The 13815-nt window shown below is 46.8% G+C and overlaps 2 protein-coding genes across 6 annotated transcripts in view; one reads left to right on the forward strand and one right to left on the reverse strand.

Annotated features, from left to right (window-relative positions):
• col17a1b (collagen, type XVII, alpha 1b) overlaps nucleotides 1-6598 on the forward strand; it is a 30974-nt gene extending 24376 nt beyond the window's left edge. For all 4 annotated transcript variants that reach the window (XM_061837108.1, XM_061837109.1, XM_061837110.1 and 1 more), the window contains 20 exons: nucleotides 65-139; nucleotides 620-700; nucleotides 777-836; nucleotides 920-979; nucleotides 1050-1076; nucleotides 1217-1267; nucleotides 1341-1427; nucleotides 1511-1549; nucleotides 1754-1858; nucleotides 1936-2055; nucleotides 2123-2236; nucleotides 2314-2448; nucleotides 2522-2641; nucleotides 2719-2889; nucleotides 3107-3247; nucleotides 3324-3554; nucleotides 3709-3873; nucleotides 3945-4025; nucleotides 4162-4245; nucleotides 5927-6598. In XM_061837108.1, the coding sequence (XP_061693092.1) occupies nucleotides 65-139; nucleotides 620-700; nucleotides 777-836; nucleotides 920-979; nucleotides 1050-1076; nucleotides 1217-1267; nucleotides 1341-1427; nucleotides 1511-1549; nucleotides 1754-1858; nucleotides 1936-2055; nucleotides 2123-2236; nucleotides 2314-2448; nucleotides 2522-2641; nucleotides 2719-2889; nucleotides 3107-3247; nucleotides 3324-3554; nucleotides 3709-3873; nucleotides 3945-4025; nucleotides 4162-4245; nucleotides 5927-5979 (2000 nt within the window). In that variant the 3' untranslated portion in view covers nucleotides 5980-6598. The remainder of the gene's footprint in view (nucleotides 1-64; nucleotides 140-619; nucleotides 701-776; nucleotides 837-919; nucleotides 980-1049; nucleotides 1077-1216; nucleotides 1268-1340; nucleotides 1428-1510; nucleotides 1550-1753; nucleotides 1859-1935; nucleotides 2056-2122; nucleotides 2237-2313; nucleotides 2449-2521; nucleotides 2642-2718; nucleotides 2890-3106; nucleotides 3248-3323; nucleotides 3555-3708; nucleotides 3874-3944; nucleotides 4026-4161; nucleotides 4246-5926) is intronic.
• Nucleotides 6599-6648: 50 nt separating this feature from the next.
• slka (STE20-like kinase a) overlaps nucleotides 6649-13815 on the reverse strand; it is a 29047-nt gene continuing 21880 nt past the window's right edge. For both annotated transcript variants that reach the window (XM_061837112.1, XM_061837113.1), the window contains 6 exons: nucleotides 12423-12552; nucleotides 12184-12308; nucleotides 10842-11036; nucleotides 9131-9256; nucleotides 8877-8990; nucleotides 6649-7733 (listed from right to left, as the gene is read on the reverse strand). In XM_061837112.1, the coding sequence (XP_061693096.1) occupies nucleotides 7587-7733; nucleotides 8877-8990; nucleotides 9131-9256; nucleotides 10842-11036; nucleotides 12184-12308; nucleotides 12423-12552 (837 nt within the window). In that variant the 3' untranslated portion in view covers nucleotides 6649-7586. The remainder of the gene's footprint in view (nucleotides 7734-8876; nucleotides 8991-9130; nucleotides 9257-10841; nucleotides 11037-12183; nucleotides 12309-12422; nucleotides 12553-13815) is intronic.

Consider the following 13815-nt stretch of genomic DNA (forward strand, 5'->3'; position numbering starts at 1 on the left):
CTTCAAAATTAATTTCAAATATTTTATGTTTTATCTACACGGTGCCTGTTGTTGGTCCCGGCAGGTCCTAAAGGTGACAGAGGAGAATCCGGATCAACATTGAGGACCTCTGAGAGTTTCAGCTCGAGTGTAGCTGAGAGTGAGGAGAATTTTCCTGTCTACCCCCCACCCCAAAAAAATAAAGAAATACAATCTAGATATAATATTATCTTTTGCATATGAACTCGAGGAATGCAGTATGTGAGCCTTAATTAATTAAGCAGGATGCATTAGAGACGGACCGGAAATGAAGGATGAAGGTCTGTCTGGAAAATATGAGAGGACAGACTACAGACAGAAAATATGTATTCGCATCTGGTTCAACATAGAACCTCTTCAATAAATCAGAGGACAATTTCACAATTTCTTTTTCCACCCTCTTGGGTGGAGGGCGTTTTTTAATCCAAGTAAATCGAGTCCGGATTTCGCCCTAAATTAGCTTGAATGGGCTCCAGCACTCCCACGACCCTTGTGAGGATAAGAAGCTTGGAAAATGGGTGGAAACAAAAGCAAAAGGAAACGTGTTTTTAGTCTCCAGTTAAAATATCCTGATCCAGATCTTTTGATGATAATGATTTAGGGCAGTTTGCTTCTGGTGGTGTGTCATCACTACCCGGCCCACCGGGTCCACCTGGGCCACCCGGACCTCCGGGTCAGCCAGGTACGTCTCGGCTGACACCAGAACGATAGTAGTATATAGAGACTCGACTGTCCAAACAACTGCATCTGGATTACAGGTTATGGAAGACCAGGACCTAAAGGCGACAAAGGAGATTCTGTTGTGACATCCAGTTCTGGTATGAAAACCCCAAATAGCATTTTACACATTAGCATTAGCATTAGCATTTGAGGAATTCTTACAAGATAGCTATCCACCCAGGAACCTTCTATACTGGGCCACCAGGACCACCAGGACCTGCTGGGCAAAAAGGATCCACAGGTGACCAACACTAAGTGGTCTTAGGATTTTGGAACCTTTATCACTCAGTAATTTTTCCATCTGTGTTTAGGTTCTCCTGGACCAAGAGGCTATCAAGGTGATTCTTAGAGAACTTACGATGTTCAGGGATCGCCCTTTGTGGGCAATAATGAGGCTACGAGTAATGAATAGTGAAAATGCGGGGGAACACTGTAATCATCCGTATTTATGCATAATTAATTCACTGTGGTGCTCCAGGTGAACCAGGACAACCCGGCTTGCCAGGGAGACCAGGAAGCTTGGAGAGAGGTCAGTTCAGGAACATCTCAAACTAAACATTGCTTCATTCTGCTGGGCTAAGCTATCTCCCCCCACTTCACAGTGTCTACCTATACTGGAGAACACAGAGTTCAAGGACCCCCAGGACCACCAGGGCCTCCTGGACTGCCAGGACCACAGGGAGTCAAAGGTAAGAGTTAGTAAGGACTCAGCAGATTTGTTGTAAACAGAACATCCAATGAAGGTTTGTGTTTGTTGTGTTTCCTTGCTAAGGTGACACTGGAACTCCTGGGATTCCCGGATCTTCTCGAGGTACTTTGAGTCATTCTGAAACCTGCACGAGGGAACCAAATCGCTACCTTTCCATGAAATTGTCCTCATTTCCCAGTGAATTCTCGTAGTTTCCAATTTCGATTCTCTCCCGGAGTTGCCGTGTAGATTTACCAAAATTTGCTTTACAACCCTTGCGACGGCACATTTTTGTCACACCAACATCCTGTTTTTCCTCATGCTCAGTCACTTCAGGACCTCCCGGTCCTGCAGGGCCTCAAGGACCTCCCGGACCTCCTGGGTCCTTCTCTTCATCGGTCGAGATGCGGCAGTACTTGACAGACTACATAAGTACGTTACCTCTTTGAACTTCAAAGACCACCTACGAAGACCATTTTGTATGACTACTTAATATCATACCTTTGCAGGTAGAAGCAGACAGTCTGGCGTGCCAGGACCTCCAGGTCCACCTGGACCTCCAGGACAACCCGGAACCTTCTCAGGTTCCATAGAAGAGATCTCCACTCGTATCGTAGCCTACTTGCAACGTGAGTCTCCAGCGGTTCTTTTAATTTTTAACAAGGAGAGGAGTCTGACCTGGTTCTCCTTCTGCAGGTTCGGGCTCCAGCTCGGGCATCAGCATTGGTGTTCGGGGTCTTCCAGGACCACCTGGACCCCCTGGACCCGGAGGGGCCTTGACTATCAGTGGTCTTATTGCCATGCTGCAGAGTTAGTACAACAAACACTCTTCGACAGAGTTCGAGTCCGTTACATAAACACTCTTCTCGTCGCTCTATAATCTCTAGGAGAAGAAGTAAGGAGATACCTGTCAGGCCCACCGGGTCCTCAAGGACCACCCGGACCACCAGGAGGATCGGGAGGGATTTCTAACGTCTATAGCATCGAGGAGGTAGCAACATATGTCTTCAACATAATGAACGGTGAGTCCAGAATCTAAACCATGACGGTTGTCCCGCCATGTCAGTTGACCAGCTGTTCATTTTTGGTCAACAGAAAGGGGAATCGCGAGAGGACCACCCGGACCACCAGGCCTCCCCGGACCTCCAGGATCCGGCGGATCGGGCGGAGCGAGCTATTCGACTGTTTCAATCGATTACTCCGCGCTAGTTAGAAGTAAAACGGATTCCAAAATGCACTTGATCCTCCATCTCCGTCAGATGAGAAACTCCCACGTTTTCCTTCCCACACAGGTCCAGAGTTCCGTACATGGATAGGTTCTGCCGTCCACCAAGGTCCCCCAGGTCCTCCTGGTTCTCCTGGTCAACCTGGAGCCCCTGGTCCTCAAGGGCCGCCCGGAGCCACTGTGTTGGGGGTCGGCGGTCGCGGGTACACCTTGGAGGAGCTTCAGCGTTACCTGCAGGGTAAGTAAAGACACCAACCCGACTTTTGGAGGTCCCACATTTTATGGGGAGCAGGGGGTCTTCCTGTCTCAAATTTAAGAATGAGTTCCTCGCTCCCTAGACCAGGGTGTAAACAACCACAGTGGAACTCAGCCTCTGCCTAGCAGACGTCATGGGTGGAAGACGCAGACGATGGAATTCTTGTGCCGTTCAAAATCCAACATTGAATGTTTGACAGGCTCTGGCTTTAGAGGCCTTCCAGGCCCTCCCGGACCCGCAGGCCCTCAAGGACCACCTGGTACCTCCGGCGGCACCGTTTCTTACAGCGGAACCTTCCCCCGGGACACCATCCGAACCGAAGTTCACGATTACCTGACCAGTGAGTCTGGACTTTACTACAAACCGCCATGATTGCAAGTAACGACGTTGACAAACTTCACCCCTATTTCCACCAGCTGATAGCGTTCGACGCGCCTTCATTGGACCGCCGGGGCCCCCGGGGCCGAGGGGCCTCAAGGGAGATCGCGGAGAGCCGGGTTACAGCCAAAGACTCGTTGGCCAGAGTCAAAGCTCCTCTCAGAGTGACTCTCATCGCGTCTCCCAGCATCACGAGATTGACGTCAGCAAGCTGAGCGAGACCATGGACTACAGCAGCGTGGCCCTGAAAGTCTCAGACTACATCAAGAGTGAGTCCGCGACACGACACGACACGACACGCGGTAGCATGAACATGAATCAGAAAAACTACTTGTATAAATTTTGTTTTAAAACTTCTACTTTTCAAAGTCAGAAATAAACAGCACTGTGTTCACCCCCTCCCCCCCCCACCCCCCCACTCAGACCAAGGCCTCCTTCAGGACTACCTGGTGGAGGGTCCTTGGAGGACGAACGTAAGAGCCGTCCAAGGCCCTCCTGGCCCACCGGGACCACCCGGAGCGCCCGGTTACAGCCGGGTGATCGCGGCCTACGGCAACGTCACGGCTGACCTCATGGACTTCTTCAGAAGTGAGAACTCGGATCGCGGGAGGGTTCAACCTCATTTGAGCTCCTGACTGAGCGTTCTTGTTTCGGCGCAGCTCACGGCACCGTCCCCGGTCCTCCGGGGGTCGCCGGACCAAGGGGAGAGAGAGGCTACCCGGGACCCAAGGGAGATAAGGGTACGGTCAATCGAAAGTAGTTCCACTGAGAAACCGGAAATTTGGTCGCCGTGTTTTCTCATGAGTGGACGAACAAAAAAAGTCCGATGTGAAATGAACAAGATGTGGTTTTAATTGGCTATTGATTTGTTTCCAGGTGATGCCGGACGTCCGGGTTTGCCAGGAATCCCGGGGACGTACACCATCCAAATTCCACATCGCGTACAGAGGAGGGACGCAGGTACTCAAAACCGTTCCCAGGTGTTCTCATAGCATTTGTGTCACACGCTTTCAACGAAATACCCCGAGGATGATGAATGCTAGTGCCGGGCCAATGATCAGTTAAGGCTTTCGTGACCGAGGCTTTGTGAGTAGGCAAGCTTCACAGGCTGCCTTCGTCATCTCGCCAGGAAGTGTGTGCGTAACAGGGGCTGTTACACATATACTTCCTGGCTGGATGTCGCTAGCAAGTGTTTGCATGACAGTGGACTTGATATTGCCGGGTGCATTCCTGCTAGCAATTTGGCCGTTTCTATACCACATTACCCGGGATCTCACCTGCTCGTGTGTGCGCGCAACAGCTTGGTGGCTTTCGCCGGCAAGTGTGAATGTTCTAGCTTGTATTTGCCCATCTAGTTTTTGGCGTGGCCTCGCCAGGCTGGCTCTCCTCATCTCGCGAGGTAGTGTATGCGTAACAGCCCCTGTTGTGCATACACTTGCTGGCAAGTGCCGGTGTAATGGTGGCCTAGCAGGCTGCCTGTTGTCCTCTCTTCGGCAAGTGTACGCATAACAGCGGGCTGGATCTTACTGGCGAGTGCGTATGTAACGGCCGGCTGGATCTCGCCAGCAAGTGTTTGCATGAGAGCAGACTGGATATCACCGGGTGCATTCCTACGAGCATTTTGGCCGTTTTTAATACCACATTACCCAGCATCTCACCTGCTCGTGTGTGCGCGCAACAGCGAGCTAGCTTTCGCAAGCGTGAACGCTCCAGCGTGTATATCTGCCCGTCTAGTCTTTGGCGTGGCCTCGGCAGGCTGGGTATCGTCATCTCGCCAGCAAGTGTATGCGTAACAGGGGCTGTTACGCAAACACTTGCTGGCAAGTGCCTGTGTCACAGCGGGCTGGATCTCACTGGGGAGTGGGTTTGTAACAGCAGGCTGGTTCTCGCCAGTAAGTGTTTGCATGACAGTGGACTTGGTATCGCCGGTTGCATTCATGCTAGCAGTTTGGCCGTTTTTAATACCACATTACCCAGCATCTCACCTGCTCGTGTGTGCGCGCAACAGCTAGCTGGCTTTCGCCGGCAAGTGTGAACGCTCTAGCATGTATTTGCCCATCTAGTCTTTGGCGCGGCAGGCTGGCTCTCGTCATCTCGCCAGGAAGTATATGGGTAACAGGGCCTGTTACGCATACACTTGCTGGCAAGTGCCTGTGTAACAGTGGGCTGGATCTCACTGGCGAGTGCAAATGTAACAGCGGGCTGGATCTCGCCAGCAAGTGTTTGCATTACAGTGGACTGGATAGCGCCGGGTGCATTCTTGCTAGTATTAGGCTGTTTTTAATAACACATTACTCAGCATCTCACCTGCTCGTGTGCGCGCACAACAGCTAGCTGGCTTTCGCTGGCAAGCGTGAACGCTCTAGCGTGTATTTGCCCGTCTAGTCTTCGGCGTGCCGGCTCTCGTCATCTCGCCAGCAATTGTGTGCAAGGAAAACAAATCGAGCAACCGTAAAAACTAAAGTATTTGAACTGCCGGAGGCAGCAGTTCACACGCTACACTGATTTTACTTCGCCATGGCGGGTTCTTGAGAGTTCCAACTGCATTTATTTGTATTCCTGCCATTAAAAAGGCAAATATGAATAAATCGTAAATGTATGACACAATGTATTATACATGAGCATTGTGTTATTGTTGCAGGAGGTAAAGTAATCAAGCGGGAGCAGCAGGAAGGTCCAGCAGATGGCGGCTAAAGCACGGCTACTATTTTCTTCTTCTGTTCTCAACGGAAGCAACGCAAGAAGAAAAAAAAAAAGCTTTAGTAATAATTTGATGTTTAGCTTTGCTGCTGGCCGGTGTTTTGTTTTCGGACGAACATTTTTCCGTCGCTCATGTGGATGTTTAATATTTGCTTTATTTTTATTTTAGATGAAAATATCATTATAGTAGGATTAAGCTTTAGTGACTGAAGATTTGTTTGAAATGTTTCATATTTTTTCCCAAGTATTCTACTGTATTGAGGTCTACGCGTTGCCGTTTTATGAAAATGATTTGCCACTCGCCACGCAATCATTCACGATTGCTCAAAATAATGATTTCAAATGACCTATTCGAGCGTATTTGTTTGCATTGCAGCATGAACACTCAGCCAAGTTACACGGATTGCTGTATTTAGGAGCGATTGTCACTGTACTTGAAGGAAGATTTGTCGTTTAAAATGCAAATAAAGCGAGATTCCGCTTTAAGGCGACAGCTGAAGCTAAAGGAATGACTGATTTTAAGATTGTATATTTTTGTATGACAACACTGACTTTGATGTATTGCCTTTATACCACCACATTTTTTTCGGGGAAAAGATTAAATTATAAATTGCTGCTGCTTTTGTTTTTTTTTTTTTAACTAAAAAAACACAAACACCCCCAAAACATGAATACTTTTTATTTACAACAAATGTCCAGTGACATTTCCAATACATTTGATCAGACAATAGCACTGCATATATACTTTTTTTTTTCATTATTATTATTTTTTTTTCCATCGAGGTGGTCAAGACATTACAAACGCAGCGAGTTAAAATTCTTAAAAAATATATCACTATGTATGTTTGGTGTTAAACTCAAATAAAAATCCAGCATTTGTTACGAGCATGAGAATTCAAGCAGTGCGGAAATGACATAAATTAATCAAGTGTCGGCCATTTTGAGAACAGCGGAACTATAAATGATCACTTACAGCTTTTTCATTGGTTGAATTCTTATATAGTCCTATGAGGGCCTTAATACATTTGCGATTAAAAAGAATGCAACAAATTATACATTATATGCATGGATTGGTTTAATATTTTGGAGGATTTTTAGGGTGTCGTTTCCCCCACCCCTGAATTACAGCATCTGTGTATAAGCAGGAATGTAAGATTTAGACGACAGCGGTCACAAAGCAGATGATTAAAATCCCAAATAACTCATACTGCATATTTTTTCAGCTAATGTGGCAAAAAAAAGTGCAAATTGACAGCAACAGTTTTACATTCCTTTGATATGCATTTGACAGCGTTCACTCTACGGCGGGGTTCCAGGAAGTAGTTGGCACCCGCGTCGGAGGAGTCATCATCACAGGGTGCAACCACATAATCGAATCATTGTTCAGTGATAAGTGAGACATTCATTGGTGGGGGGGGGGGGGGCTAATAAACAAAAATGCAACTGAAATAGAAAAGGAGGCACTCAAATGTAACCTGTACGACCTTTGAAAATCAGAACATGCTTTCAAAATGAAAAGGAAAAAAAAAACAAAAAAAAATCCTCCCAACTAAGCGCAATACTGTAGCCGGTTTTTTTTTTCTCCCCTCTTTGCGAGGCGGCTACAATCCGGAGCTGTGCACGTGCGGGATGGGGTAAAACTTGGACACGCGGCTCTGAGCGGTGGGGTTAAGGCATTCCGACTCGCCGCTCATTCGGAAGAAGACCTCCTGCTCCTGGAGCTTCCGCGTGAACTCTTCCTCCAGCGCCTGCAGGGGGCGGCACAGGACAAGCCGGTGAGGAGACTGAAGAAGAAGAGTCCAAATCCTTCGGCTGCAGTGAAGCGCCCATCCATTTCGCTTGCCGCTTATCCTCACGAGGGTCGCTGGGAGTGCTGAAGCCCTATACTAGCTATCATCGGGCGGGAGGCGAGGTACACCCCGAACCGGTCGCCAGCCAATCGCAGGGCACGTCGAGACAAACAGCCGCACTCACAATCGCACCTTGGGGCAATTTAGAGTGTCCAATTGTCGTTACGTGTTTTTGGGATGTGGGAGGAAACCCGAGTGCCTGGAGGAAACAGAACATGCAAACTCCACACGGGCGGGTCCGGGATCGAACCCGGGTCCTCAGAACTGTGAGGCCAATGCTTTACCGGCTGACCCGCCCCTCTGCCTGTTGTTAAGCAATCAATGCTAATTTCCATTAGCCACGCTATGGCCCGTCACAGGTGTCAAACTCTAGGCCCGGGGGCCACAACCGGCCCGCCACCTGATTTTATGTGGCCCGCAAAGGCAAATCTAGTGCGTCGACTTCCAGGGTTCTTGTGAAAATCTGCACCAGAATTTCAAATTGTCATATGTGTTGAACGATAACATTGAGAGTTACCGAACATGAACAAAAGTTGAAAATTACCATTAGCCTCGATTTCTGATTCCAAAACTAGTTCAAAAATTGCTGTAAATATGAGGGGCAGCGGTAAAGCGTTGGCCTCACAGTTCTGAGGTCCCGGGTTCGATCCCGGCCCCGCCTGTGCGGAATTTGCAATGTTCTCCCCGGTTTCCTCCCACATCCCGAAAACACGCGACACTAATTGCACACTCTAAATTGCCCCTAGGTGTGGTTGTGAGTGCGACTGTTTGTCTCGATGGTCCCTGCTGATTGGCAGGGCGTTTCCCGCCTCCTCAACGTTGACAGCCGGGATAGGCTCCAGCACTCACTGCGACCTTTGTGAGGATAAGCGGCAAAGAAAAAGAACATTTTATGGTTTCAATCCTAACTGCCCTCTGAGGGAAACCATAACCACAACGTGGCCTGTGACAAAAATTAGTCTTACACACTTTGCGCGAGGTTATCATTAAGATAGCGGGATTTTTCCAGCGTATCCCCCAAACGGAGGGTGGGTGACAAACCTTCTTCCTGGGTCTGAGCTTCTCTCTCCACTCCTTGATCTCCTGGCAGTGCTCCTCATCCAACTCCTTCAGCTTTTGGGTCTCATGCTCGATCAGGAGGTGACATTTCTCATTCTGGGGGGAAAAAAAAAAGAAATCAATAAAATGGAGGCGACGTGATGATCGGTGGAATCTTTCGCAATTCCCGAACCCCCCCCCCCCACCCCCGGTTGAGCTGGAACGCCGACTAAGCGAGCCGCTACCGTGGGTCACACCTGGAGCTGCTGCAGTTCTCTGATGTTGGAGTCGCACTGCAGCTGAAGATCCCTCATCTGGTTCTCGTGCTTCTGGTGCTGGTGGAGACGCTCGTTCTTCTGCCGCCTCTCTTCCTGGAACGCAAACTGGACCGCACACAAAATGGATGACTCCTCTGCTAGTGTCATCCCAACACTTCCTTTTCCATTTTACAGTGTCCTCCATACATAGGTGAGTTTGATATTTCATAATAATGTTCAATGTTGTAAATAGCGCCCACTAAAAGTATCTTACATGCATCTTTGAAGTAGTGAACAACAACAAAAAAAAATCAAATTTCTTGTTTTTCAGAGAGCCCCGTAGTTTCCACAGCGACTTTTTTCCACACGCTTTCCACCCCGCGGTTTCAGCGGCGATGCGGCTGATTTGTGCTTTTTTTGGAATGGCCGCCAGGGGGCACTCGACCGAAAAAGGTAAGAATGAGATTGGTGGAATATATGTGCCGAGGAAGTGACTTTTACCAGTATGTTAGCGCTGCGCTAGCGTTAGCGCTGTTTAGGGTGTTGCTTCTGTTACTTCCGTGTCTCTGTGATTTTTACTGGTATGTTTTTTTTGTTTTTTATCTGCCTTGTTAGCGCCACACTCGCATGTTGTACGTACTTTTTTTTTTTCCCAACCGCAGAAAGAAACCACCCCTGTTAGCACTGCGCGAGCATGTTGCTGCCGTGTTTCATTGATTTTTACCGGTATGTTTTTTTTAACCGGCCCTGTTAGCGTCGTATCGTAGCGGAAAAGATAAGAATGAGACCGGTGGAATATATGTGCCGCGGAAGTGACTTTTACCAGTATGTTAGCGCTGCGCTAGCGTTAGCGCTGTTTAGGGTGTTGCTTCTGTGTTACTTCTGTGTCTCGGTGATTTTTAATGGTATGTTATTTTGACGCGTCTCAGTGATTAAGGTATGTTATTTTTTTTTTTTTAATTAGGGCTGTTAGCACCGTGCTAGCGTTAGTGACTCGTACTCGTATGTTACGCTGTGACGACCCCTAACGGGACAAGCAAAAAGAAACATACTTTTTGTTTTTTCAACTGCAGAAAGAAACATACTTTTTTTTTAACCGCCCCTGTTAGCACTACGCTAGCATGTTGCTGCTGTGTTACTGCCGCGTTTCATTGATTTTTACCGGTACGTTTTTTTTTTAACCGGCCCTGTTAGCGCCGTATCGTAGCGGAAAAGGCAAGAATGATACCGGTGGAATATATGTGCCGAGGAAGTGACATATACCAGTATGTTAGCGCTGCGCTAGCGTTGTTCTGGGGCGTTTCTGCTGTGTTACTGCCATGTCTCAGTGATTTAGTTATGTTTTTTTTTTTTTTTTTAAACTGGCTCTGTCTCAGTGATTTAGTTATGTTTTTTTTTTTTAAACTGGCTCTGTTAGTGCTATGCTACTGTATTGCTACTGTGTAGCTGCCGCGGCTGTTTTTTTTTTTTTTTAACTGGGATGTTTTTTTTTTTTAAACCAGCCCTGTTTGTGCTACCGTGTTGTTACTATGTTAAGCTAAGCTAAGGTATTAAAACTTTGAAAACTCTTTTTGTGTACCGTCTTTCCTTGTAAATATCTCGTGTTTCAACGTGGGTTTCAATGTGAAATTATCTGTATTATGATTGGAGAGTGAATGATTTCAAACATATCCGGCGTGTTGAAAGGCTGAGGGGAGGAGGAGGAGCCCACCTGCTTAATACGGTCTCGCTCCTGTTCGGGGGTGATGACGGCCGAGGCGGTGATCCGGAGGCTCTTCTTGAACATGGCCATGCGCGTCTTGCCGTCGCTGCGCTGGATCTTGGGGAGGCGGACCCTCTCTTGGTTCTGCTTGTTCTTCATTTCCTCGACCAGACGCTGGTTGTAGCGCTGCATCTGTTCCATTTCCTGCGATCCATGAAAATGAGTTTTACCCAATGTTCCCTCGAAGCTGCGCACCTGCGCAATTACGCACTTGGAGACATGAAAACTGATCCAGCGCAGTGAAGCACAGCTTGACTTTTTTTTTTTTTTTTTTTTTAAACCACAGCAGCACGCAGTCTCTAACAAGCTGCTTCTCGGCCACACCATGCCACACTTGTTTACCTGAAACCGCCCACCTCCCGCTCTTAAAGTGGTACACTCATAATTACAAACAGCGTCCACCCAAAGTCTGGGCAATGTAGAAGAGTTAGACATGTTGTTTATGTTTACTCTTGATAGTAATGGCAAAAGTAAAAAAAAATGCTGTGGCTTTAATGAATGTCAGAGTATGTGAATAATAATAATAATAATGAAGAAAAAGTGGTGAAACTGGATGAGGTTTTCTCTTTTTTTGAGTAAAAAAGGTCTGGTCTGAAGCCAAATGAGAAAGTACAGGATGAGATGGTGGATAATGTTAAAATTCCACCTTGGCGCAGCCTGAATGAGGATGAAAGCACGGACAAAACAGTGCACAAAAAGCTAATTCTGTATTTTAAAAATAGGAGACATCATAACATTAACCTTAAAACAGTTTGGGAGCATCATTTAGCTTTCCACACGCATTGCTAAAGATATTCTCCAAGCAATAATTCAGTTTTACACCCAGAAAAACAGACGGGGATATCATTGTGGGTTAAAAAGAAATAAAATGGAACAAAGTTGGAAGCGACATTTCAAATTTACAGTTCACATTTGGCTTGGTTTGGTCAGCAATATATTTTTTTCGTTTGTTGACATTTTCATTGCAAGTTTGATAAAACAGAAATAAAATTGTTCTTAAATTTTTCCAATGGTAATGTCAATGCTGTAATCTGAGTCATGTAACTTCAATGGATAACACAATGATCTGACCTCAGTGCGTACGCCCGATGTTGCTCCCAGTGGTCAAAGGGGGCGCTCACGGGCTTAACGTGTTGGCTCGGACACGTCAATTTTAACTACCCGCTTGACCAATCAGAAGAGCACATCAGGGGAAACAAGCAACATTATGCTATGACGTGACAACATGCTAAGGGCTTGGTTTTAAACCTTCAACTGCCTCAAGGAAAAATAGGAATCCACTTTTGCTCACCTTCTCGTGCCTCTTGAGGAGTTGGTGTCTTTGCAGGAAGTACTGGTCTTTGAGCTGCTGCTTGAGCTGCTGGTGCTTCTCCTGCAGGTGGCGCTCCTCCAGCTCCCACATGGCCGCCTCCCGAGCTGCGGACAACGGAAGGCGTATTTTGGTGGCCGATTTTACCGAAACGAGGACGGGAAATAGCTGAAAATCCATTCAAGTGCGCTAACGAAAGGGATATTACAAAATGGACGCACCTCTCATCAGCTGCTGCTTGTGGTTGAGGCAATCCCGCTCGATGGTGGCGATCTCCACTTTATGCTGTTGGATGATCTTCTTGAGCTCCCCGTCGAGTTCCTGCTGCTGCTTCTGGAGGAACTCCTGCTCCTATAATATAGAAATATAATAATATAAATAGAGGAGGCGGGTTGACCCCAAAAATAAAATGTGAAAAATGAAAAAAAAAAAAAAAAAAGCGGGAGTAGCCACACGGCGTGAGGATCACAGGAGGAGAGACAGGTGAGACTGAAGGAGGGGAAAGACATCTGCTGTGAAGTGAATGATGTCATTGAATTATATCCACAGTACGGAGCACTACATGTGACATCATCGAGTGGGACCGGCGGCAGGGGGTCGGGACGGGGCGGGGTGGGGGTGTATGCTCAATAAGACCACGCATGAGGCACAATGGAGGAAAGAGAAAAGTTCAGTTCACGCCAAGACAACATCTACAATGACATTTAACAGTCTAACCTCGCATCATCATTTGTATTCGCTCTCGTCGCGTCACTCTTATTATTAACGTCTTGACAAAAATATTGAAACAGGCAAATTAAATTCTCAACATTAACACTAGCATGGGCTGGATCGGCTGGTAAAAGCGTTGGCCTCACGGTGTGTGGAGTTTGCATGTTCTCCTCGTGCCTGTGTGGGTTTTCTTTACACACTCCGGAAATCCCAAAAACATGCAACATTAATTGGAGGCTCTAAATTGCCCCTAGGTGTGATTGTGAGTGCGGCTGTTTGTCTCTATGTGGCCTGCTATTGGCTGGCGACCAGTTCAGTGTGTACCCCGCCTCAAGGCCCGTTGACAGCTGTTATAGGCTACAGCACTCGCTGCGACTCTTGTGAGGATAAGTGGCGAAGAAAAAAATGGATGGATGGAACACTAGGATGTCAGTGCATTCAGTAATTGAAAACACTTGTTTAATTTCATTGTTTACTTCGTTAGGCTGGTAGAAATCACTCAGTTCTGTGGCATCTATTTTCTTTTCAAGATACCAAAAATGCCTCATTGTCCTATAAAGGACCGTGTTTAAAAAAAAATAAAAAAAAACAGCAACTCTTTTTCACTTTTAAGATACATTTTCCAGCTTTCAAGTTGGCACATTAAAGCTGAGGAAAAAAAAAAAAACATCTGTCAATTTGATACTGTGTGTAGTACACTGTGTACATCAACGTAACAGAAATATTGATTTGTATTTGATATCTCAAGTGGGGTGGAAATCCTCACCAAGTGCACTACAGTCAGATATGTATCATTGAAAAATCAGCTACACTTTCAAAACACTTTTAAGCAGCAGTTTTCATAGTGTGAGGCAAGCTTGATCGAAATGGAAAATTAAAAAAAAAAATTTGTTTTGTTTTGCA

Source organism: Syngnathoides biaculeatus, chromosome 12, assembly GCF_019802595.1.
Source record: "Syngnathoides biaculeatus isolate LvHL_M chromosome 12, ASM1980259v1, whole genome shotgun sequence".
NCBI lineage: Eukaryota > Metazoa > Chordata > Actinopteri > Syngnathiformes > Syngnathidae > Syngnathoides > Syngnathoides biaculeatus.